General features: G+C 48.6%; 1 protein-coding gene across 1 annotated transcript in view; it reads left to right on the forward strand.

Annotated features, from left to right (window-relative positions):
• Positions 1 to 3,831: 3,831 nt before the first annotated feature.
• Positions 3,832 to 26,093, forward strand: part of ENOX1 (ecto-NOX disulfide-thiol exchanger 1) — a 107,341-nt gene continuing 85,079 nt past the window's right edge. The window contains exons 1-4 of the mRNA XM_044448243.1: positions 3,832 to 3,903; positions 4,528 to 4,665; positions 20,964 to 21,137; positions 22,904 to 23,110. Of these exons, the coding sequence (XP_044304178.1) occupies positions 3,894 to 3,903; positions 4,528 to 4,665; positions 20,964 to 21,137; positions 22,904 to 23,110 (529 nt within the window). The 5' untranslated portion in view covers positions 3,832 to 3,893. The remainder of the gene's footprint in view (positions 3,904 to 4,527; positions 4,666 to 20,963; positions 21,138 to 22,903; positions 23,111 to 26,093) is intronic.

The raw sequence follows: 26,093 nt of genomic DNA on the forward strand, positions 1-26,093 counted from the left end.
GGTGGGGAGAATTGTACTCTCCTGTTGGGGTTATTTTCAGAGCTCTCCTGTTAAATGGCAAAAGAGTGTAATTTATTCAATGAACATCTTTTCCTTTCAAGATAGGAGAGTGATTCACATTTTAAAATCAACTTCTAGGCAGAATGAAAAATTGAGACAAAGCCATTGAGATAGGCTGGCGTTTTGTATACGAGCAATTGCCAGATCTATTTTTATCACCAGCACACTGCAAGCCTGCAGACTTGCTCGCCTCCAGATCATTTTTCTGTTCTGCATATGCTCTTTGTTATCGCCAAGCTGGACTTCCATCACACATCATTGCGGGGTCCCCAGATTCTGTTATTTATAGAGGCGGGGTCAGCGAGGCTGCGGCTGCCGGCACGATCCAAGAAAGAGCTGGCACATTTGCAGTCCGCTGAGGGCACACACCCGTCCCTTGAGCAGGACGTCGCTTTTAAATGTCACCGCAAAAACATTTGAAGGAGTATCTGGAGGAATCGGTGCTTTCTCTTGCTGCTTGCTCTTGGAAGATGATGGTCTCTTCTTCCTGAGCGAAGGATGGCTTATGCACGCATCACAAATGGCACATTCAAAATCCAACGGGGCGGTCAGTCGTTCGGTATTCTGGATGAGCGTGCTCCTTTCAGCAACACTGGGCTTTCCCAGAATAAATAGAAACGCAGCTTTCTTCATTGGCTATAATTTGCTTAGAACTGAATCGAAGTTTTTACTCCTTTATTTCTTTATTTTTTTAAATTCCCATGCTGCTTAAACAAACTAAAATCCCTGAATGGGACTTGGGAACTATTACCACTCCAGAACACGATGCACTCCAAAAAGGGCCACTTAAGTCATAGTTAAGATGGCTATACAAATAATTCTTCTAAATCTAAACCCATGAGAGTAAGACATTGAAGGCAACTCAGCTCGTAGCGTTTGTGAGGTAATCGCTGAGCATGCCACACCATTGTGGTTTCGACTCCTGTGCCTCTTGCATGTTTAAGGGTGCCCACGGCGTCTTAGGACCACTTCACGCTTGAAACGAGACAGGTGTTTCCCGAGGCTTTTTCCGACGGTGCTATTTGGACTGCCGTTTCAGACCTGCTTCAAAGGAGAGCAAATGCGGCATGGTGTAGCTGAAATATTAAACGGCCGTGCCACTTACATAATTGATGGTTGAATTGTCACACTGCTGTACGGGGAAAGGGGACGGCTGCCACGGTCTCGTTCTGCAGGCAGGGTGGGAATAATACAGGAGGGAATGGTGGGAGTCCAGAAGGGAAACAGCCTGAATGTTCTGCTCTTTTGCTCAGGTCAGGAGAAATGGTTGCTAGGAGACACACTTATCGGAAGCTTGGAAAAAGAAGGACCAATAATTAGTTCCTCTGTTTATGCAGGGTAGGAAATGGCAGAAGAACCTTGGACTGGCTGCTAATATATTCCTAGAGAATACCGGGGCATTCCTGTGAAAGGATTGCAGATTTCGGATCCTTGCAGGGCTGGTTCCTCTCTTCTTGTGTCCCTAAATGTCTTTGAAACTGATTTGTAATTGCAAGCTGCTCTAACAATTAAGAAGCATGCTGCATCCTTTGCTTCCTGGCTGTTCAAATATTCTTGTCGCTCTGGGACAGCACCCTTTGTGGGAGTCTTTTCTTTCCAAAAGGAAGCCCAAAGTATATCAGAGTAAAATGACAAAGCACAAAGGACATGAACTGACAACAGAATTGATAGAATAAACAGATAAATAAACTTCCAGGTCTTAAAAAAGATGCTCAGTTAATAAACCATTCAAAAAGCATAAACAGTGCGCTAGCAAACAAGGGGGTAATACAACATTTAAATGAACAAATGAATGAATGATAATAAAACAGTTAAGGGGTACAGAAAAGCAAGAGCCAGTTGGATTAGGATGTGGGAGATCATGGTTCTAGTCCCCATGTGGTCACAAAAGCTGACTTTGGGTTGTCAGTGACTCCCAGCCTAGCCTTACCTGACAGGGTTGTTGTGAGGATAAGACTGGGAGGAGGAGGAGGAGTGGGGAAAACTGCCCTGAGCTCTTCAAAGCAAAAAGGCAGGGTAAGAATATAACAGACGGACAGACATCTCAGATTTGGTTTGGAATATCCATGCTGGAAGTTCATCGAATTCCGAGTGCTGCTTTGGATGCGTAAGACTGCCTTTGTAGGGACTCCCTTACCCTGTTTTGCCCTTCCACGACCTTCCAGAGAGGCCTTCTGGCTAAGGAGAGGAGAAGGACGGCAAATGGTGTCTCAGCTTGAGAGGGAAAGCCGTGAGTTCGCCATGGGGCTCCAGAGCGCCTTGCGAGACGCCTGAACCGGCTGCACTTGCAGCCCTCGCTCTCCTTCCGGAGGATGCTAAGCCTCCGTGCTGTGCAAGCGCCCGTGAGCCTCAACGCCAAAGGGGCAGACATCCTGCTCCGTGTCCTGCCCGCAGCTCCACCCTGGCCTGCGGTGCTGCACTCTGCGGTTCCTTAGCTGCACTGGCTGGATTGCGCCCAAGAGATCACTGTGCCCTCTGTGTGTGGGGAAAGATGTTGCATTCCTGTTGCTCACATTTTGTGCCCATGATCTTGAGGCGCCTTGGAAGTTGAGTGGACCTCCCAGCCAAAGGGGGCACACTCCGCTTCATGGTGAGCCTTACTTTCGTGCTTTGTTCTCATGCAAAATGCCCTGCCTGTGAAAGTTGACTGAATCCGGGTTCCTTGCTGCAGTATTGCAGGTTACCAGTGGAAAATAAGCCCGCACATTCCTTAAATTTAGAAATACACAATAATTTTTTCCACAAGGCACCAAAGACAATGAGTCAAAGTTACTAGTTTGCAGGATGTTCTTCCTGGATCACCGCTCCACATACTTCAGTAACCTGAAAGCACTGGAGGAAAGAACCAAATTTTCTTTTCAGTTTGCAAAACGCTTCTGCCCGGTCACTTGGTGGCAGTTCTTACTCCCCACAAATGGCCAAGCTGTTTATAAGATTTACTAAAGTTCTGTCCATCTGTCCATCCATCGAATGAAATTTCTCTCCCACACAATAGCCAAAGCCCTCTGTGTGTTCACAGCAATTGCAACATTGTCAGATAGAATGGATCATGCATCTTTTACTCCCAGTAATTGTCCTAGTTGAGTGGTCAAAGCATAGGCACAGCTTTTTGCGGCGAGACCGTAGCTTTCTGCTGCTGCTGTCTTTTTAGGAGCATTGCTATTAAGAATGGAACCGTCCTTAATTCTCACAAGCTGAAAACGGAAAGCAAGCAAGCAGCCGGTCCCTCAATGCCCTTCATTCTTAAAGTTATTCCAAGGTTGTTTTCCTTGCTGCCATCTCACCCGCACCCCCAGTGCATCTGGGAATATATTTAACAGGCTTCCATTTTCCTGAAACTTTCAGTATCAATTAATTTTTAACTTTTTAAAAAATTCATTTGCCGCCTCCGGTCTGTCCTTCCAGTGCAAGCCAGCTGAGGCAGCTGTTCAGGTGCTGATAAACCTACCTGCGGAGAGGTGGCTGAGCCCAGGGGCTCTGCATTACACAGGTGTCTGTCTGGCTCTATTTGTTCTGTTCCCAATCAGCAGGAGCGCAGGTTGGCTTAATTCCCTTTCTAATGCCCGGGGGAGCCGTGCGGCTGGAGTTTCCGTGTGGCCGCCGTCTGTGTGGCTCTCCGACCGCTCTCTATTAAGAGGAGATATTTTCCAACTGTACTGAGGATTTTCCCCTCTTTTGTTCCTTTCAGAGCATAATGTGGTAAATGCGGATCCCGTCCCCAGTGGTGGAGAACTCTTGGCACCTTTCAGGATGTTGATACAGTAGCAAATGAAAACGTCAAGGAGTGCCAAGTTGAAGAAGACAAAAAAGAGCAAGAGGAGCCCCTCGAAGCGATGGCTGCAGGTGAATGGTGTCCGGTAGCTTGGAGTCTGCGGGATGTGCCACATTGGATGGCACAATTGCCCCAGCACGAGCCCTCAAATGTTTCTGCAGTTAATCGGATTGTGGAATCGTCTGGAGATAAGCCACACTGATGTGTTGCTTTTTCTCTGCTCCTGTGCAAATGTCTTTATTTTGGTGCTAAACTGAAATTCATTCTAAATTCCAGAGGGTTAGTGTTGCCATGAAAATGACAAAGTGGCCCACAATATCCTAAAAACTACGGCATAAGCTTTGAGGGACTGCCGTCTGATGCAAGGGACAAAATGAGTCTGCTAGTCTTTAAGGAGCCTCAAGACTCTTTGTCATTCTCAGGTCATTATTCTTGCCAACATATCAACATCCTTGGGAATTTGTTTCCATAGGAACCTTTGCCCCTTATTGGATTAAGTTTCCACAGATTCTGTTCATTGAGTTTTTGTCTGTTGGCTTCTGTGCTGCAAATTTCCCCATGAATAATCAGGGCAGAATGACTGAGAGGAGATCCTGAGATACCTATGCTGCAAGAACTTAAAAGATTTTTCAAGTTGTCAGCTTACCATCCTGCCATGGCACTTATAAGCTGAGAATGTGCTTTCCTTCCTACAGCGGCCGATGGCTTGGGAAGCGTCGCATTAGATACCACGCAACTTAACATGTCAGTCACTGATCCAGCTGCCTGGGCAACGGCCATGAATAACCTGAGCATGGTCCCGGTGGGATTAGCTGGACAGCAGCTTGTGACGGGTGAGTTTTCTCCGAGATTTGTTGCACTGGCTTATGGGTTTTTGCAGAGCCCTGAGATAAATGCCTGGTGTTGTTTTCAGGAGTGCATTGTGTGTGTGTGCATGTTTAGGATGCATCCAGAGTATTTTTTCCAAAGGCATAGATTCCCTTTATTAATATGATGTAGCAGACATTAATCTCCTGGTTTTAAGAGGTATTTAATCCATTGTGCATCTTAAAGTTAGTGGAAGCAGACAGAATTCCTTGGGGAAATTTGAGTTTCACATCCATTAAATGATCTCGAAGACCTGTGCTGGATGCATCTGAAATACTCGTCTCCTAACATGTGCATTTAGAGTTTTTAAAAACCAGTTTCCTCCAGAGCAAATATTAACAAGCAGCAGCATGGGAAACCGGCCAGGAGCTTCTACACAGGGGTTGTTACGCTGACACAAGGAAGTACAACTAAAAATAAGCACTTAAACGACAATGCCAGTGAATCCTAGATAGATAATTTACAAACCATTTGTCAGCTGGTTTTCACTGAGACCTTGATAGCATCAGTACCCTCGTAGTCTTCCTGAGTTTGCTGCAGGAAACACCGAATGTGTAAAAGGGATGCTTAGCTTTCCCAACACACATCGGGTTCATGACAGGGATTTATTTCTCTCGCCTTCCCAGATGTTTGGCAATATGCGTCTCACTTTAGACTTTGGTTGCATTTTGATATTGGGCCAGGCTTAGTAGGCCAGTGAATGCATGAGCCAATACATGAAGTCCTCTCTTTGTGGGTACAGGAGACGGAACCTGGGATCATGACTAGCTGCACCTGAACAAACCAGGATTCATAGGCTAACTTTAAACCAGGATTGAAAGCTATTTTCTGATCCTGGCTTGTTAGTAACCTTAATCTCACATTTGACTCTTTTGACTACCCCTTCCTGCCTTATTTGGTCACACAGAGGGAGGAAGTGGAAGTGAATGGGATGGGCACATGCTGCTCATTCACACTGTGGTTCAACAAACCAGGATTCCTGGCTTCACCTGATGCCGGCTTTGAGTTCAATCCAACGTTAGCCCTGCTTAGAGGAGAACGGTTGAAATGAATGGGACTCAAGTGAATCATGATTAACTTAAATCCTATTCATTTTAGCAGGTCCCCTCTAAGAAGGACTAATGCTGGATGCAACTCTTTGGGCAGTATCCAGTGCTGTTGAGACCCACCGCTAGCGTGTCGGAGCACACTCCCAGAAACAGGCCGAAACGCTTGTCTCCAGAATGGAACCAGACAGTGGAACAAACATCTGCTCGCTCTGCTGACGTGTTATATGGTGGACACATGCACACATCATGCTAAACCATGGTTGCATGTGACATGCATGAGCATAAACCTTGCACAAATCGCCAGCTCATGTGCTCCCCACTCTTTTCTCCTGCATGAATGGGAGGAAGAATGAACTAGCATCCAGACTCGCTTTAGCAGATACCTGGTGTATTGTTACCTGAAGGAAAGGTTTAGATGATCTGAAGAGAAACCAGAGTACAAGAAACCAGGTTGTTACCTGACATTTTCTTTTAAAAGAGACCCTAGCCGGTGGCTTTTAAAGCTGACAAACACACCCTGTGTTGTTTAGCAGCCTTATTTAACAAGCTAGAGTTTACTTTAAAGCACAGGTCTTGGCTTGTACATCATGGCAAACTAGGAATCCACTAAAGGAGAGCCTGGATTATTTTGCTTCCAGGTTGCACGGGCAGTGGAGAAGTGAGGACAAAAAGTCGGCATATGTCTGGTTGTGTACATAACACTATATTACGGTTTAGCATGATGTGTGAGTATCGCCACAAAGTGATGTGGTGGTGCAAAAGCAGAGGACCTAAAAGGAAGGATTTTATTTCCTCGGGCTGCTTGTAAGAAAGAGTTGCTTTCACTGAGATAAGAAGGAGAGGTTCAGCTTTAATGGGCTCTTGTGGTCTGCAAAATGTTATCTGGGCCGGGCTGCCGCTCAGTGGCAGAACACGTGCTTGGCATGCCGCAAGTCTCACTTAAGGCGCCGGCATCTCCCGGTCAGAAGCCTCCTGGGCAGCAGAATCCTCGGGAGAGGGCCCTGCTGGAGCCTTGGGGAACCTGCCCCTTGGGGAACGGCTACTAAAGTAGACCAAACTGGGCTGGGGGCAGTGGAAACTTGCTTTGGATGGGCACCCCATAACAGGAACCCTTTCGTTGTTCGGTGCTGTCAAGTTGCCTCTGACTTCTGGCAACCCCATGCCTCCAGAGTCGCTGATCCCTGCTCGGCTCTTATAAATTCCAGGCTGCAGCTTCCTTCATGGAGTCGATCCGTCTCATAGTTGGCATTCTTTTTCTTCTTCTGCCTTCAGTTTTCCTTGGCATAGAAGCATAGAAACAGAGCTAGTCAGGAGGGGTCTCCCAGGCCATCTAGTCTGACCCCCGGCTCCAGCCAGCTCCACTCATAACATGCCCACCAAGTGCACATCCAGCCTGTCCTTGGACACCCTCCCCGATGGGGCCTCCACCACCTTCCATGGAAGCCCGTTCCACACCCTGGAAGTCCGAACCATCAGGAGGTGCTTCCTGGCATCCAAACGGAACCCTGGCGTGATTGTCTCCTCCAGGGAGTTTTGCCTTCCCGTGAAGGGAACAGAAAGCTACACAGGAGGGAAGAATGCTGAGTAGACCCTTGCTCTGAAAACCGGGATTCCTCTTGCACAAACCTTGCTCTGGAGTTTTCCATTGGTGTCTAGCAGCCGCACCGGCCACAGAGATTTTTGGGTGAGGCATAAGCATTGAGCAGCCCGTTGCATGGGAGGGTGAGTTCTGAAGAGCTGAGCTGGGCAGCCAGCAGTGTTTGTATTCCCAGTAATGGGAACAGAGATGTTGGGGAAGGAAATAGTTTGAAGGCCGATCAAGGACCTGCTGTAACCTTTATATTTAACTGCGCTCTTGATTGCTGTTACATTCAAGTTGCTGAGGATTTATTGAAGCAAAAGTGCCCCAAATAAAATTGGAGCACCGTTTCAGAACTCAAATAAGCACGGTGCATGTCAGATGTTGTATCTTACTCAGCGTCTAGTTATTTACACCCCCAGTGACTGACTCGGTAACAGTTTAAGGGCTCTGTTTTCCATGTGGCAATCCGGAAAGCAAGCCGAGAGCTACATAGTGATTTTTATATGCGTCTTATTCGAGAATTAATGTTTTGTGATATTGAACTTCCTGGCCATCCTGGGTCTGGGATTATTGCTGCTTAATTGTCGAAGATGGATTCCTTCACAGATTGGTCACGCAATGGTCTAGTTCTCCCTGAGGCAATAAATTGGTGTCGGGGCAGGAGCCCTTCAGACCTCCTTTGCGGCCTCACAAGATGGAATGCACTCCCTCTAGAAACCAGAGTTCCTCCAGCCTCACATTTCCAGTTAAAAAGCACTTAAAGTGGCTTGCAAACATGAAAATAATGGTATTAAGGATTTTTTTCAAACGCCCTTTAAATATGCAAACAAAAGCAGCAACTTAAACTCTAGAAAGGTAATGCAATGTTAAGACGAAGTTAAAGGAACAGGACACAGGACAGTTCTCACCCAGTCCATAAAAGAGAACGAATCGGGCCAATTTGCCTGGCAAGGGGACTCACGAGAGGAGAGCCTCATTCTTAGGATTCAGTGGATGGGTTGGGTCCAAGGAGCCCGGCTGCTAACTAGCCCAGCATTGTGGTCGAAACCAGCGCTTGGAACCCCAGTGTGTCTTGCAGATGCAGCCAGCTTCCGCAAGTGAGTCGCTTGGTGCGAGCCTTGTTTCCCTCCTGGAATTTAACGGTGTGCATCAGTCTGCGCTGCATCTGCCCCGGTCTGTTCGCACATGCAGCCAAACCATGGTTGGCCCTCCAGGAGCGAGTGGCGTACAGCTTCTTCCTGCGCCCTCCGTTATGTCCCCCTCCAAACTGTGCTTTGCGGTCCTCGTTTGGAAGGATAATGTGAGGCATGTTCTGGATGTCCCATTTTTATCTTTATTCCCAAGACTTATATACTACTTTTCATGTTGTAAATGAAGGCTGAAGGGCACCCAAGTGATGATTTGCAGTGCTTCTTTGGAACGGGACTGCAACCCTTTCCACCCAGAAGGAGTACCCAGCCAAACACGCAATGTTTTCAGTTCAGGGACGTTGCAGAAGCTTCTGCACAAGTCCCTTTTCCTCTCGCCGCCCCTGCACTTTCTCTTCTGCTTCTGTCCATTGGCCCTTCTCCCGTTGAATGAAAACAAGTCTTCTGGGCAGAGCATTTGTTTATGTTGACTTTGTAGTGCCGCTTCCCAGGCCTGGCAAGCGAATCCAAAGCAATATGCAAAACACGATGCGACCAGAGGTGAACAAATCATCAAAAACAGAAGGAAGGCCTCAACAAGGCAGCGCAGAGTCCAGATCGTTCGTCTTCTGTTGGGAATAAGAGAGTGCTCAGTCCCTCCGATGCCACCAGGAGTGGGCGGTCTTACCATTTTGTAGGAAAGAGTTCCAGGACGCCTCTGGCTTGGCAGAATCTGTATTATTTCGACCATTTTGTTGTTGATGGCGATGGTGATAATGCTACAAATGGGCACAGGTTGCAGGGTGACTAATTGAGGACACAACCCGTAACAGGTGCGCTGGGGAGCAGTTTCCGCCTGAACAGGCAGGCGCAGGGCTGTGCTGTGAGCCCCCTCTGCCCCCCTGCCGTCGTCCCTGTGCAGAGGTTTGGAAGCGACCTGCTCCTGATTAGAGGCCCAGTGCTCTTCCTAGATCACCTTAAATCTTAAATAATCTTAAATCTTAAAACATGAGCTAGATTTAAGATTTACCACCACATACCACCATGCCTAACCCTAACCGGAACCCCAGCCCTAACCCCAGCCCTGACCAATAATGAAAGTTAAAATTCCCAGGCCGTCCATCAAGATGCATCGGAAAGATTTCCACCCACCCACTGCGCTATGTCTAGGAATAATTATTTTGATCCACGCTGTTTCTTTCTTTCCTTGAGTGCACCTTTGGAAATTTTGGGCTCTTGCTGCTGGCTGTACAACCATTTTAATTTATAAATCTGAAACCCATAACTGAATAAGGCTGCTTAAAAGTGCTTCTCCTATACAATAGTTGGAATAGTTGATGCAGTCCCATAAAGGAGGCCGGTGTACCTGGCCTTGTCATACGGAGGCGGGACTGGGGCTGATGGTGGTACCTGGTCTCAGGTGAGTTAAAATTTGAGCAGGGAACTCCATGACTCACAAGACCTTGGTAGATCTGAGGGCAAAGCTAATTTCTGCGCTTTGTAACATTTTGCCAAATCTGTACCTGCCAAAAAGAATGCCTTGGGCAGCTTATACTCTAAAAAGAGTCTTTCTTGAAAAAACAGGCTTCTTAAAAAATGTTGTGCAAAGTCTAGTTTATTTTTCTATAGTGCTCTTGGGATATAGTTTGTATGGCTTTGATGTCTAATCAATTTTCAGTGCTGCTGGCCTTTTAATACCAGTTTAGATGTTATCTCTGTGCTATATAATTCCTTATTTCCTGGTGCTGTAAAATTGGATTCCTGATTTGAACAAATGTCAAGGTTTTATTTATAACCATGTTAACAATTGTGCAGAATTTCTTTTCCTTTTGTACACTTTGGGCGCTTTCTTCCCCCCTCTTGTGCGGGGGCGCACGCTGGGGCGGGGTGTGTGGCGAGGCGAGGCGAGGCGAGGGAGGCGCAGGCGGGGGCGGGCGCACGAGGTAGCGGCTTGCTCGCTCGGAGAGCGTTTGTTTTCTCCAAGCGAGCAAACCGGGGCGAGGTGTGCAGTGGCGGGCCGAAATGGTCATGGCGGGCCGGATCCAGCCCCTGGGCCATAGATTGAGGACCCACGATCCACACTTTTTGAATTCAGCTACGAGATATAAGTCAACATATGTGCGTTAATCTTAGGCGAGAACATATGGAGCGTAGGAGTTCATTTATACAGCTCTCTGAATTGTTAAAAGCTGATCCAATGTGTGATTATGATGGAAAATGAACTTTTTTGTTAATAGTTGCATTTTTTAGGAAAAGCGCTTGGGTGGCTGCACTGGCTTCGGGGGGCTCCAGTCCCAGCAATGGGCGTTTTCTGGGAGGAGCCATCACAGAAAACCGAATGAGCCGTCTTGTGAAATATTCCTTTAGGAGGAATGAAATGTCTCAACTGTGCACAGAGCAGGGCTTTGGTCCAATGGAGCTCTTCCAGTGATCAGTTCGTTATACTAGCTCCTACTGGATCTGTATGTGGTGTGGAGACCGGGGGTGGGCAAAGACCCCCAGAGCTGCAGCTGAGGCCACAGGCCGTGTGGTCTGCCATTCTGACGGCAGCGTGGCAGCAGGAAACGCCCTTGATTTTCATGTATTTATTTATTCATTTATTAAAAGCATTTCCATCCTGCCCTTTTCACCTGGTTCTCAGGATGGTGATACAACAATTAAGCATAGCATCAAATAACAGCTCATTTCAAAAGCAATCATTGGATCTAGAAATATTCAGAAAACAAAATGGTTTTGGCCTGCCGCCCCGTGCCTGGAGAGCATGTTCCAAAGCCGGGGCCGCCACAGAGAAGGCCCTTCCCCGGGGGGCCACTCTCCTGATCTCCTTCAGAGAGGGCTCCCAAAGCAGGACCTCCGACCCAGATCTTAGGGGGTGGGCAGGTATATATGGAAGGAGAAGAGTAAAAAATCTGATGAGCAGCAGCACGGACCTTCTGACGTCATCTGCCACCCCATCGGGATTTCCAGTTCCCCTGCGCTGAACTGGTGCCTTCGTGGTGCCTATCCGCATTGGCGGATAGTGGAGGAATGCCTTTGAATTTGCTCGGTGTGCCGCTGTGAGCCGTCTTTCTGTACCATGAAGTTGCAGCGGTGACGGCGCAGTGTGAGATGGGCAATGGAAAGCCAGGGTGCCCTGCAGAGGACCCGCTCCGAAGTCGAGACAGAAACTGCTGGAATTGGCGCGTTGTGAAAGGAAAGCTGAAACCCGCCTTAGGCTCAAGCATCAGCAAAACCCTCCCAAAGTCAGGAGCCCGAACGATCCCGGTGAAAACTATGGAGTTGGGTTTTTTTGGCGATAGGTGCCTACGGATTATCCACGTGGTTCCTTGCTCCCCACTGGAAAATGCCTGCCATCGATGGTTCAGAAGCAAATGCTGTCAAAGTTTGCCACAAACGGAGCCCGGGCGCATCTCATTGTTCGAACTCATACAACCCGTCTGCCACTAATTATGCTGTTTCCTGTATGTCTCATTCCAGTTGCAACAGTGTCATCTGAGCCCCTGTTTTGCCTTCCACTCCTTTGTATACAGGGTGTAATTGTGTCGGAACAAAAGAAGCCCTCCAAAGCATTTTTGACTTCGCGTGTAATCCGTTTACAATTACAGCTGCCCTTTGTTTGCCTGTCCTCGGAGTGTGGATCCACTCTGCGGAGCGGAGGAGAAGCTGGAATGAATGGCGTGGGTCATGGCATGCCCTTTAGTGTCTAACCCCATTAAAAACCAGTCCGATCTTTTCCCATAAGTGCTGATTCCCTAAGCGCTTTCCAAGATTTTTTTAAAGGGGGGGGGGGCACGCATGCACACGCATGTAATCCTATAGAAAGAATAAGCCAAAACTCCGGAGTAACAGTGGGCAGGACTGAAGGAATCTCGATAGGTACCCCTCAGGGCTTTGGACACGCCCGGTGGGATCGTCTTTTCTTCCTACTCAAAGCTTCAGAATCAACACGCCCTGCAGGCTCAGAAAAGTTTCTTCACGTTACATCTGGCCTGCTAGCTATCACAACAGCCTGTTGTTTGCAAAACAGATTGACAGGGGCTTAGAGTAGGAGCGCTGGAGGGCAGACGTGGGCTCCTGCACCCCCAGCCCAGAGGAGAATTCCACGAACGTGGCAAGCCAGGAGAACCACTGGCTGGTGGCTCACTCTGTTCCCTGGCGCGGGGAGAAGAGCCAAGCGGATGCGGGACTCGCCAGAGAAGAGGAAAGGGGCTCTCATGGATGGGTAGCCGGTTCAGGGGATCCCCTTTTGAAGCGGGTCACTGTTTTGTTTGTGCATCTGCTTTAATTACCATAGACACGTAGGGTGATGACAGCTCCAGGCCCCTGGGGGTCTTTGGGCAAGGCATCCTCATCCTGGCGGATTAGTCTGATTTCTAAATTGCTTGTGAACAAGTTAAAATGTGGTGTCACCCCACAGACACCTGGGGATCCCACTGTGTACACCAGGCATGTCTGGAAAAACGCCCCTCTTTATTCCTGAGTCTTTAATCACTTACCGGTCCATAAAAGGAGCATCCCATCATTTCTAAGTTTGCTCCGGCGTTTGGTGACAGTAGTGCATGTAGACACCTGTCTGAACCTGCTTGAGGTGTCCTCAAGGAAACCGGAACGCTGGTGAGGTGGGAGTTAGACTGGCACAAGCCTTGTCGATTTCTTTTGGACGAGACCTGTCTTTCCGTATGCTCCATAATTTTATTTCTCGTCATGTTCTCCAGCCCTATACCCAGAACACCCATTAAATTATCTGGTTTGCAATTTCCTGGGTGAGACAGGCACCTTCCAGTCTCCTTGCACAGAGGCCAACTTGGGGACATGTTCCATATTTTTATTAGAAGAACAGCCATTTCACATTTGAGCTCTTTAAGATCTTTCAGATAGATGCTCTCTGGACCTGGCATTTTATTTGTTTTCAGTTTGCCAGGAAAATCTAGCACTTCATCTGCTCTGAAGTCCTCCCATGATTCTTTCTTCACATGCTGAGTTTAACTCCCTGGTGATGTTTCCAGTTCTTACCTATTTAAATCAAGGGCATGGAGTCGACGTCTTCTAGCGTGAATGGAAACTGAGTTGCAAATTGATTGCAGATTTTGTTATTGCAAATATATTTTAAATGATTCTGTGATTCCTCATCTTGCTAATCTACAAGGTATTTTCCGTCTTTTCCATACTGAAATCAATGAGATGTAATAATGGAGATCAGTTTAGAATTGTCAGGCAGTATTCTAAGGAAAAGATTTCTTGCCAGAGTTGGTAAAATATATATATATTTAAAAGGATTTCCGATAAGGAAGCACTTATGCCAGTATGTCTATTTATACTCCATACATTCATAAATTCTTTAATTCTTCCCTTGGTGCCTGATTACCTGTCCCTTTTTGCAGTGGCTTGCGGCTCAGCTTATTTGTGATTACCCGCTTCTGCACCAGTGTGCTGTTTGGTACTCATTCCATGGAGGGGGGCGCTTGCAAGGCAGTGAGCCCCGGGTGAAAATGTAGGAGCGCATGCGGAAATGCACGCAAGGGGTTGTGAAACCCCGTCTTGGCAGGTCCACGACCTCCCCCTACCAGTTGCTAGCTCTTTCCCTGCCTCCAGATGGCCGTTCCGGCCAACCCAGCTCCAAAGAGTCCACTGCTCACACATTTTCCACCTAGTTTGTAGAAACAGCGGGAGTCCACCGGCCGGCTTGATCGCACACGGGCAGCAGGATCTGGCTGGAGTTCCAGGACAGCCCTTGGAGAGACGTTCTTTGAATATCAGCCCTGGCTTTGCTGCCTTAGGTTAATTGCTCCTCAAGTTATTCAGGAACATCGTGGCTTTTAACTTCTGCCTCCTGCCTGTAAAAACACGATCCTTTCCTCACCTTCCGCTAGCGCATGCCTTGTTGGGCGTGGAGTCTGGTTGTGTATGTGCCACACTGACACTTGTGTTAGTGGAAGAAGTGGAAGTTGACCCTGCATTGTTGGGTGCATCCAAGAAAGCAGGTTCGATTTGACAAGCGCGCCATCAATTGCAGGAGGAAGCCGGAGTGACAAGAGTGTCCCCTGAGCGCGACAAGTGTTCCTGCCCACAAGGAGAAGCCCCTTGCTGAGATAGCATTCCTTGCGTCCACAAGTGGAACTGGGATGCAAACCGAAACAGTCTGAGATACCCCAATTAACTTGTTTGAATGCTGGTTTACAAAAGGCATGGACTTTACAAGTATGAATTAAACATCCTGGGTTATCACAGGTAGGTGTGATTTACTTCACACTGAATCTTCTCAAGGAAATGTACTAATTGCTTCCTCAACACACACAAATGGTTTCCTTTCCAGCAGCCCAAATGTACTAAAAACTACTCAAAGCCTGAATGTATTATATTCCGACACATTTCTTATAAATAGCTGCCCAGTCCCTGAGATTATGTTCAGTAGTCCTTCTCCAGGGGCCTCACCAAAGGCAGGGAGCTTGGTGGGTCCTTTTCTGCTGTGGCACCCCGGTTGTGGAATAAGCTTCCCAGGAGGCTTGCCTGGTCACTGGATTGTGCTCTTTCTGGCACCATATGGAGGCACCTAGATTTTCCCATGCATTTTAGGCTTTTGTATTCTGTTTTAAATTCTGTGTTGAAAAAAAACCCCTAGCATTGGCCGCATCTGGGCTTTCTTTTTACCCCATGCAAAAGTATCTCAGGCAAGGAAAATGCTGCACGTGAAATGCCCTTTTCTGGCTCATTTCCTTTAAGAATGGCTTTCATGTCTCTGCACGGACAGATGATTTAAGAAGCTACGTATACTCAGCACTAGTCAGACCTCACCTGGAGTCTCTGTTTAAGGAAGGCACAGAAGAGCTAGAAAGGGCACAGAGGAGGGCAACAAGGATGACTTCAGGGACTGTCCCGCAAGAGAACTGGGTACGTTCAGCCCCAGGAGGAGGAGACTCAGGGGTGACAGAGTGGCGCTGTACAAATACCCCACAGGCGGCCACAGAAAGGGAGGAGGAGCCTTGCTCTCATTCATCCCGGAGTGCAGGACGTGGAAGTTAAAAGAAACCACATTTGGACTAGACACCAAGAAGAATTTTCTCATGTACGACAAGGGAGCTGATCACCTGGGGAGACTGTGGGCTCTCCCTCAGCAGAGGCATCCAGACAGTGTCTGGACAGTCATCCGAATGCAGTGGTGCAAACCGGTGTCCTGCAACAGCAGGGGGCTGGACCTGATGGCCTTCTGGGCCCTTCCAGCTCTGCTCTTCTAGGATTCTGTGCCTCCATACCAATAACATCTGCAAAAAATGCTTAACCTATGGACTTTTACTCTGCATAGCAATAGTGCCATTGCCCTTTTAGAAAGGTTTGCCATTTAGATGTTATTATTTTTAGGGTTCTATCGTGCTATTTAAAGTAGTATTTTATTTATATTTCTTTCTTTCAAACTCTAGTATTCCTAAAGGGGAAAAAACCTCTTCTATTTTAAGTTACGAAGGACACCATCCTACCACCCTTTTCCCAGTGCATGGAAGCATCTAACCATGGGCTCACCTTCATGAGGACTAGCCACCCTGCCCCTTGGGCGCTGATTTTTTATCTAGACAGTGTGTTTGGCCATCTGGGTAAAGCCCCATGCAGGGGGAGCGAAGGAGGCCGGGCTCAATGTCAGGGTGCCATTTGGGCGTCATAGATCTCAAAGCCAGAGCCCTGAAAAAGCCCCCCCTCCCCCCCAGAGCCTGTGGGACAAGCAAACTGTACTCTCTGAAATGAAAAGAAAGCCTTCCTTCTGCAACATGCGCTTTGTTGTATCTGATTAAAAACAAATAAAGAAGTCAAACTTATATAACAGCATAAATAGGGAAACCCGTTTAGTCTATCCGAGGCACAAGGGCATTTTGTGCCCTTTTGCTTGTATGTTTGGTTTGAACATATATTTAGCTTAAGTGAAGCTTCTCTGACTTAATTTGTTTTAGTTCTTATTTTTATTTTTAACTGTCTCATTATAGCTTATGAAATCACATTATTAAAATCATTGTCAAAGTGAATTTCATAGAAAAGTTTCAGAGCCTAGGAATACCATTAATAGGGGTTTTAATATTAAATTATCACCCATTATATATTGCTGCCATGCAAACGAAACAGCAGGTCTGAAGGCTGCCAAACATTAGAAAAAAGAGGAACATTCTAGCAGCAAAATATTCAGAGATCATAGATTGTAGGAAAACTAAAGAACCCTTTTGTATGACTTACATTTAAATATAGCTAACATATAAGCAACGGAGTTGGATTTAACACTAATTGACAAAGAGCTAAACTTATTTTAAACCGAGCATTTCAGCTGTATGCTTATAAAAGAAAAGATTTCCATTTGTGAAGCATGAATAATGAAATCATTCTTTGTCAGAATGTCAGACTGCTGCATTTTAAAGAGGTAATTTCTCTCTGCTCTACGGTTACTTTTAAATCCCATTGAAGATCGAAGAACACACTGGGAGTGAGTAATCTCTTTCTTTTGTAGATATTTATCAGTTTTCTAAGTCTGTGCGAAGAGAAACTTGCTTATTTTGTGTGTGAAGAAGAGATTATTATGCCCATTCTATGAAGTTTCTTAATAACAAGTTTATGACGTTTATTAAGGTTTTTCTGCGGACCATTCCTTGCTGGCATAAATGGGACCGTGGGTTGGTCTCCTCGCTTCCCCTCTGCAGCTCACTTCCCTCAAAATGCTTTGCTCACCCTCTGCGTTCTTCCCGCAGGGGAAAACCATGGATTTCTCCGTCCAAGTTGCTGGGGCTGGCGGTGCATCGACTCCCCCCCTCTTTGCAGCTTGTCTCCAAATTTGGCTGTGGAGAGTCACTTGCCAGATGCCCACCCATCGCCGTTGCCGCGGTACTGCCAGCGCTTGTCCCAGCCAGAGGCCAGCAGGGACTAGAAGGCGTGTTTGGCCAGGTTGGCATGAGAGAGACCTCGCTCCGGCCGGGAGCCTATGGCCAAAGGAGGGCTAGCGCTCGGGGCGTGTGAGGAACCTGCTCTGGAGGTGGGCATCCGCCGCATCCCCCGGCTCGCCTCCCAGGGCCTCAGCCCCCTGCTTCATGTCTGCGAGCCCAGCGTCCCAGGAGTGCAGAACGTGCTGGTGCCAGCGCCTATCAGGAATCGGGCCCGTGCAAACCGCCTGAGCGTCTGCCTCCTTCTGGTCGTGGGACCCGTGCGCTTGGCGTGCATGTGTTGCGAGGGGGGTGCCGGGCTCACACCTGGAGTTCCACGGGGCTCCCAGGGGCCTTCCGGGGCTCCCCGTGAAAGGGACACTGGAGAGCTGCTTTCTCCCAACAATAGTCTTCCTGCGGAACCTGAATTCCCTTCTTGCAGCCCAGGCGATACAAGGTGTGTAACTGGACTTCGTATTTCAGGGATTTCCGTACCAACTTTCTGAAACTTACTGAGGTGATGCCTGCATTTTTCTTGAAGGGGGGTGGACCCGGATTGTGCCCAATTTATATTTTGTCTGTTACGAAGAATGCACTTTCGAACAACTAATTGGATTAGGGGACCTTAAAGGAGTGCACCCCAAGTGCAGGAAGCGCTTGTAACTGTTTGCTTAGAAGGCTGCCCAGCAAAGAGGGAGAGCTTTTGCTTTTAAACTTGAACACAGAAGCTTCTGGCAGCTTGGGAAGTGATGTAACAGCAGAAAAAACAGGCTGGAGGCAAATGGGCCACCCATAGCTGCTTCGAACTTAAGAAAGAGACCAATCCCAGCACAAACCAATTTAGAGAAAACTCTGATTTTTCTGGGCAGCAGTGCAAGTTAGTCATGATGCTTGGAGGGCGATCCACTATTTCTTGGGTATGAATATGCAGCAGAAGCAGCATATTCTTAATATTAATTTGGGGCCGCATCACTTCAGAGCCTCATGAATAACCAGTAATTTCTTACTGATCCAGAAGGAGTCTGGACAGAACAACAGGATCTCTCCTTAAACCTCTTTTCCTAAAGGCCCTGTGGAATACAGAGTCTGCCTCATGGCAGTCCAAAGGGGTGTTACTGTTTGCCACCAGCAGTAGCATTTTCCTTGACTTTTCCCTCTCTCTGCTGTGTCAGGAGCTCTTCCACCATCAAAAGTGTACTGGAAAAACTGATTTGAGGGAGTGCGGAAAACTGCTGTCACTGAATCACGCATTAATATTGTGTTTATTTATTTTATGTAAGCCGTCTCGAGGCTACGCGATGGGACAGCATGCAACAATTCTAAACAAACAAATAAATATAAAAAAATAACATGAAGGCCTTTATGCCGTTGGGATTCAGCGGGCGCCTTCATCTGGAAAGACATGCACATACACCGTCGAGCCGACACGAGGGCAACTCTGGCTGCGTGGATGTGGGGTCGGGTCGGGGCTGGGGCCCCTCCTGCCCCTGAAGCTCCCTGGGCCCCTGCCTCTCGGGCCGAGCTGCCTCAGGAGGGTTGCTGCAAAGGCGCATGGCGAGGCCACGTGTGCCACTCCTGGAGGGCGAGCGGCTGCATGCGCCCCACATCGCAAGCCGCCCTTGCCTTGCCGGGCAGTGTCCGTGCCTGCCCCCTGCGTTTCCCTGGATTTTTAGGAAGGCGTTGCTTTCTCCCCTCTAAATGTGTATCCCCATCAAGGAGTGGCTTCCCACCACTGTAGCTGGAGCTGCTCACTTGCACCTTGCTCTTAATGGCGAGCCAAGATCCCTTCGCCCCTCGCACGCGCCCAGTTCAGACCCCGTCGGCGTATTTGCGGCTGGGCTGTTTGTCCTGCTTCCAGCTCCTTTATACCGACTCTTCCATTTTCTTTATTGCACGTTGAGAAGTAATGGCCTTTCTGAAAGATACCACGTGGGCTTCCCCGAGCTCATCTGATGCCGGAATTTAGGATCCATGCCAAGCAGACTTTGCCTGCCTAGAAGCTCCTAGTCTGTTACTGGCATGGCGTGGGGTTTGTTTGGCTCCTTCAAGGCCTGCTTTTCTTCCATTTATGAGTTCTGATCCAGCTACCAGCCCCTCGATTTTACACGCTATCGTTAAATATTCTCGAGCTGTTAGCCAAAAGCACTACGACAAACTTGTGGGAATGCCCATGAGGAACTCGGCACTGCTGCTGAATAGTTGATGGTATCAAATAGCAGCCAACTTCTGCTAACAAAGGGATGGCGCTTTCAAAATCGGTTATTGTGTTGCACAAAGCAGAAAAGTCCCCACTTTTTGCACTCCCAATCCTAAAGAAAGAAGCTTACAGAGTTGGCTTTGCAGTCTTCTGAAACATCTGCTGTTTATATTTCATAGTCTTGTGATTTTTGGTGCTGCAGAGCAGGCATCTGTTTCATCTGTGTGTGCATGCGTGCTTGTGTAAGGCAGAGATTCTGATGCAAATCTGTGATGTTGGTAGGAATGGATTGGCCTAAAAGGCAAAGTCAAGCTGCAGGACCCATGGACTGCATCGCCCTGGGGCGTTCTCATCACCGAATGGCCTTCCATGCCACCAAGTAACTCCCTTCATTAATCCGCTTCAGGGCCGAGCGTGAGGCAAGGCTGTGAGCAGAGACGTGTGGGGCAAGAGCTCCACCACTCGCAGGCGCAAGGCCACATCCCCGTCCACACTGGCCCCACGGAACATTGGCTGCTCCGGGGGCGAGTGCCGGGGGTGGAGCTGGAGGTGGATGGGCCGCTCACGTGGGCTGGGGTGGGTGCGCTCGGCCAGCAGCATCTGAGCTGTCTAGTGGCTGAGGGCTGAAAGGGCTGGATTTCCACTTCAGGTTCCTCCCGCAGGCATGCAGGACTAGTCCGGAGCGTGCCGCAGGCCTCCTCCCCACACCCCTTCCACACGTTCACCTTGCATGACCTTTGCACAGGGTGGATGGGTGCACAAAGAGAGGTCTTGCTCGCCTTTGAGATATGCGCAGGGCATGGATTCTCCACTGCCAGGAGGGAGCCCCGATGGAGCTGCCCCCCATCACCACGGCTGGTGACGATGCCCCATGCGGCCCCTTGAACCTCAGCTCAGGGGCACACGGGGAGAAAGAGCGGGCGCCTTTGCCAGTCTGGGTGCAAATCAGCCGCACAGAGCAAATATGGGGAAAGGTGGGGCTAAGGAGGTGGCGAGGTGTCTTGAGCCCCCCTCCGCCAACCCGATCGCAGCCCCTTGCTATAGGAGAGGGACAAGGACTTGGGCCGACACCCCCTTGTCCAGCTCTGCCCTGCTCGGGGTCACCCTGTGCCGGTGCATCCACCCCGGGAGGTGTTGGGTATCTGGAGAGCTTTTCTGTATCCCGCGGTTCAGCATCACTGAGATTCCACCTTTGCCAGCCTGGCACTCATCCTGCATCCTGTGGAACCACTGCAGATTCCTGCAGGAGCAGATCCTCTGCACGTTGGCTGGGTCTGCACGATCGCCGGGAGAGGGCACCGCTACTTCCCTTCCCTGCCCCTTGCATGCCACTCGCGCGCCCGTTGGCCTCGGCACAGTCGGAAGCCTGACGAGCTTCTGCAAGAGAGACCGAGCCCCGTGTTTGTGTTCTGTCGTTACAGATTCCATCTGTGTGCGGAGCTTTGATCCGAGCCTCGGCATGATGGCGGGAATCACCCCGCTGAACCCCATGCTGCCGGGCATGGGGTTGGTTCCGCAGCTCTCGGCGACTGACGTCCCCGTCACCAAAGAAATAATTCACTGTAAGAGCGGCACACTTTTTCCTCCGAACCCAAGTAAGTGGGGCTGATGGATTTGGCTTAATTCAGGTCAATTCACCAGACCAGGTTCAGGGTAACAAAGGCTGCTATTTAGCCGGTCACCTAAAACTTCCACAGGGAAAATTATCCCACACTTTTAATATGGGGCAGAGATGGTGGGGAAGCCCCGGCTCATGGTTTGGCAATTCCTCCAGAGAATTTCAAGATGCCTTTTGGCTTTACCGCTGGACTCCGCGCCACACGTCTAACAGCTGGAGTGGGTAGGAATTCCGATAAATGTGCACGCGCCGTCGTTCGGTTGCAGGCTGAAACACCGGGAAAAGGGCGATGCGAGATGACCTGGTAGCACCAGAAAGCAATTGGGTGCGCAGTGTAATGATCTTTGCAGTTGCAAAAATGATCCATCCCGGCTTGTAGTGACTTCATGTAAGAATGCGCAGGCTGGTTCGGAGGGGAAAAACCGCGCATCCTTCCATGAGGTGCAGCTTGCACAAGAATGGCGTTGCTCTGCGCTTTGCAACCATGCAGCTGCCGTACCAGCCGGGCTAGTGCGGCCTGGTTCCGGCAAGGCAGCCCTGAGTGTCCATGAGGTTTATGGGGGTGCAGCATGCACTTTGGGTGGTCTGTTGTCCCACAGGAGCTGCCCAAAATCCAAAGCGCCACTGCAGCCTTGTCCAGTAGCTTGGCTGTGTCTGGTGTGGATTTATTTCACATTTCATCTTTGAATATCGGGCCCCTGTGGCGTACCACAAGCTGTACAGGCCATTTCAAAAGCACCTTCTCCTTGTTCGAGAAACCCGCATGCAAAGGGTCTGGGATACTGAACTCTTGGTCAGGTCTTTGGATCTGGCCACAGAGGGTAAATGGATCTTGGGTTGGCTGCATTTGTAGGGACGGGGCCAATCCCAAGAAATGCTCGCATCCTAGCAAATTGCCAGAGAAGCTCACCCACCCGATGGCTTGGGCAGCACTTCAGGGCGTACAACTTCATAAACATTTTAATACCTTTTGCCTGTTGACTTGAGTTCTTTGTGGTTCTCCTGGGTTCAATAATAAAATATCTTGACGGGTTGCAGCTGATGCAGCAATTACTACTGACAATAATGTTTTAATGGCCCTGGTGGCAACATCTGTGTGTTAGCTGATTCATATTTTCAATAACAAATGACACTTTAATTCATTGGGTTGGATCCAGATGCTTAATGGTGCATAGAGTAGATCCATAGCAATCAATGAGATTTAAGTCAATCATAGCATGGAAGTGTCCCGTGGGCGAGCAGTGCGGAGGCGAGAAGTCCGGCTTGAGAAGCACCGTTCTCTCTGAAGCCCTCTGGGTGCTTCTCAGCGGGCAGGTGGCTGGAGAGGCCCTCTGGAGCACCTTCTTTGGCGAGCAATGCAGCTGCTGCTCAGCCAGCTCTTCCGTATCGTATGGACACCTCAGCCTGCTTGGTTGGTGGGCCGGCCCTCCTGGGAACAGCCAAGAAAGGGGCTCTGATACTGGGGGGGAAAGCCCAAGTTTGGAGCTCTGTCTACAGCCCTGGAGAGTTTTCCCCTGTGTGAGGGCTAGTGGATTGTTCTCTGTGTCTCTGTCCAACCCACAGTATTTCCTAAGTCCTGCAAAGGCTGCATCGGCTTGCCTGTACCTCATTATTCAGTTTTATGCTTTTATTAAATTATTTGATTTTCATTAATTTTATTTAATGCTGTATTTTATGGCTGAAGTGACTTATCCTGATGAACAGCACAGAGATTCTTGAACTGAGCTTCTGTGTTCCTCTTAGATCTTCCACCACCGTCAACAAGAGAGAGGCCTCCAGGGTGTAAAACTGTGTTTGTTGGAGGATTGCCTGAAAACGCTACCGAAGAAATTATTCAGGAAGTCTTTGAGCAGTGTGGGGACATCACAGCGATTCGGAAGAGCAAGAAGAATTTTTGCCATATTCGTTTTGCAGAAGAGTTCATGGTTGATAAAGCAATTTACCTTTCTGGTACTTATCAAAACCTTCCATGGGGTTTTCACTGCTTTTAATTGATATTTTGTGATGTGAATGTGTTCATGTTGCAGCAAGTGAGTTTTATTTCGGGAGCTTGGGGCAGAGACTGCAAGGGGAGAGTTATCATGCTTGTCCTGCGTCATCAAGACTTTGGCTTTTCCTGGAGCCTGAATGCTTCAGTGCAACTTCTAGTTGCCCTGGATAATTTGGTAGAGAACCCAATGTACTACCAGGAAACCATTGCCTCTTATGGGTTTTTTAATACAGGATACTGAACCTGCTGAGTCAAGATACATGATTTTGGTATCATTATCTTGCACCACATTCTGCCTAAGCAGTCAGTCCAGATCAGAACCATCTGCTTTAATGAAAATGATTTGTTTATTGTGCTTGTTTAACTGGCACGCATTAGAGTTCCCGCATGAGTCAGAAGTTCAACATGCTAACAGGTCCTGCATTTGTACCTACAAAGTCCACTGAACTGGGAAGATACAAAGCTGATTTGCCTTGAGTTGAGACATCAGCCATTCTGCCCCAGTTTTGCCTCCACTGACCTGCTGGGATCCCCCGCGGTGCTCTTTAAGGCAGGATGACTCAGCATTGGACTTCTGAATCCCGCGGGAGGCAGAGTGGTCGCCCACGTGGCCAGCGTAAGTCAGGGGCAAACTGGGATGGTTGCAGCAAGCTTCGAGCAGGCCAGGATCCCGCACCAACCCAGGCCCTGAGCCCCCTGAGAAGACGCGGGGCCGGGGAGCGTTGCTGCAGCCGGCCAGTGGCGCAGGCGGCCCTGCATCCGGAAGGGGGTGTGCAGCGCCACTGCGCCCTGGAGGCCGGCCTGCGTGAGAAGCGGCCGGACCATGTGGTGTGGCTTGGGCACATGCTGGTTGGAGGGTTTCCTTCAGCCGCATCTCTGGTGGCTTTGGCGGTGTCTTCCAGGGCTTTGTGGTAGGTCTGAGAAAGACTCATCCCTCAGGAAGCAAAGTGTCCTTCTGCAGAGAGAGGACTGGGCTTCTGTGTCCCAGGGTGGCTCTTCCGCTAGGGAAGGACGAGGCGGCTCCTGTGCAGACGTCTTCCTGCAGTCCTCTGGCGAGTTTTCAGAGATTGGTTCGGAGCAGGGGTTCTCCTTGAGGCGGCAAGTGAGAGAGGGCATCTGTGGACACGTCCTGTGTTAAAAGCCTGCCACACACGCACAAAAGCACGGCCAGGCCGAAGCCTGCCAACAGACAGCTTACCATGCACATGAGCACTCAAGCAATGGCATGGCCCCCTTCCTGCTAGCCTCACGTAGAGGCCTTCCAAGTCTCTTCTCTCTCATGTCCATTGTTCTGCTCTGCATATAAACCAGGCCTTACTGTGGAATCAGGAGGAAGAACCGACTGTACGTTGCTCTAGCCCACCCTTTCCTCCAAGTCTTAAACAGTAACGATCGCTTTCCATCCATGGGATCTTCCTAGCCTGGACTCTGCGAGGTCGCGTAGCAGACGTTGCGGCCCTGACTGCATTCCAGCATGCAGGGGCCCTGCTGAGCGTTAGGGAGATGCGTTGTTTCAATTACGCTGAACTACTGTTTTTCCTAGATGGTCTTTATTATGTTTTCAAACATAAAACTTTCTGAAATGGCAATGGAAGAGTATAATTTTTGGAACCTATAATAGACAAGAGACATAAAAATAGAATCCATAATTTATTGCAGCTACAGTATTCATGTCACACATCCTGTTGTCGCTAACAGAAGAAAGGTAAATAACTTCCCAGTCCTAGAATGCGCTGCTGTTGGAAAGTCTGACATGCTTCACTGAAGATGGTGCGTCGACTGGTACAAGGGTTGGTGTCCCACTTCCATCTGCTCCACCCGCTTGCCAATTCCCACTGGTGTATTTGTGAAAGGTCTCTTCAGAGGACCAAGGAGGTGACGGGTGTTTTCTCTCCTCCTCTTGCTTCTCTTACCAGACGGGCGTGTGTGAAGGTGCACTTTCCCACCTCCGTGGAAGGCCCGTAAGAAGACGGGTCCTGCTGATCCAGGTTGCTGTCTGATAGGCCTGCAGGCAGGTGGACGGGATGGTCCCACACCTGGTTTAAAGCTTCTTTTGGCTGCAGCGAGAAGCAGGAATGCTTTTTCATTCACACAAAAGTTCACTAACGGAGCATGCCCTGGGATAGTTTAGAGCAGAGACGCTTCTTCGGCAGGGATGCCAATGTGGGAAGGTCTCCCTGGAGGTAGAAAGTAGGAATATCAGTACTTCAGAGCATCATAAAATAGATCCCAAATGGGTTTGAATTTCTGGCACCATATTCTAGTTGACTTAGTCACGTTGGAAAGGTGTGTGCATCTTTTGGAGATGTGTTAAGACCTTTGAGTTTGGGCGTGTTTTTGGAGGTCAAAGTAAGTTGATAGTATTTTGGAGTTACTGGCAGATAGTTACTTGGAGAAAAGTGCCGTATTTTAGTGTTCGCCTCTTGGTCGGTTATATTTGCACAAATAGATGCTGAAGGTTTCTTTGCACTGCTGCCACATCGGGTGAGACTCTGGAGGTACTGGGCTGAAAATGGAAATGAATACATGGAAATAAATCGCTCTGAAATTTCTGAATTTAGAGCCCAATGGACTGGGGAAAGATCACTAATCATAGAAGACGCATTCAGGCCTATTGGCATGAAAGTAAATCCAGAGAAAGTCCTTCTTTAAAGCTCTTAAGAAAAAAAGTAATGTAGATGCCTCAAGCCTTAAGGTTCTTCATTTTATTTAAGAGCAAATTCTCCAAAGCATCCTTTTAAAATACTATCAAATACTGTAAAACTCAGTCCCAAACATGTGACGTCACTGTCCTTCTGGCTCAAGTGAAGGAATGTGCATTTTTAAAATGTCGATAGGTATTAAAACCAGGTTCTTGTTTGGATAAAATAATGGAGCAGCAGGTGTGCATTGACATGGTGGTAGATTGAATGCAGTTCTATAATGGCAAAATACAATGTATGT

The sequence above is a fragment of the Varanus komodoensis genome, unplaced genomic scaffold (genome assembly GCF_004798865.1).
Source record: "Varanus komodoensis strain SLA01 unplaced genomic scaffold, ASM479886v1 scaffold54, whole genome shotgun sequence".
In the NCBI taxonomy this organism is placed as follows: Eukaryota; Metazoa; Chordata; class Lepidosauria; order Squamata; family Varanidae; genus Varanus; species Varanus komodoensis.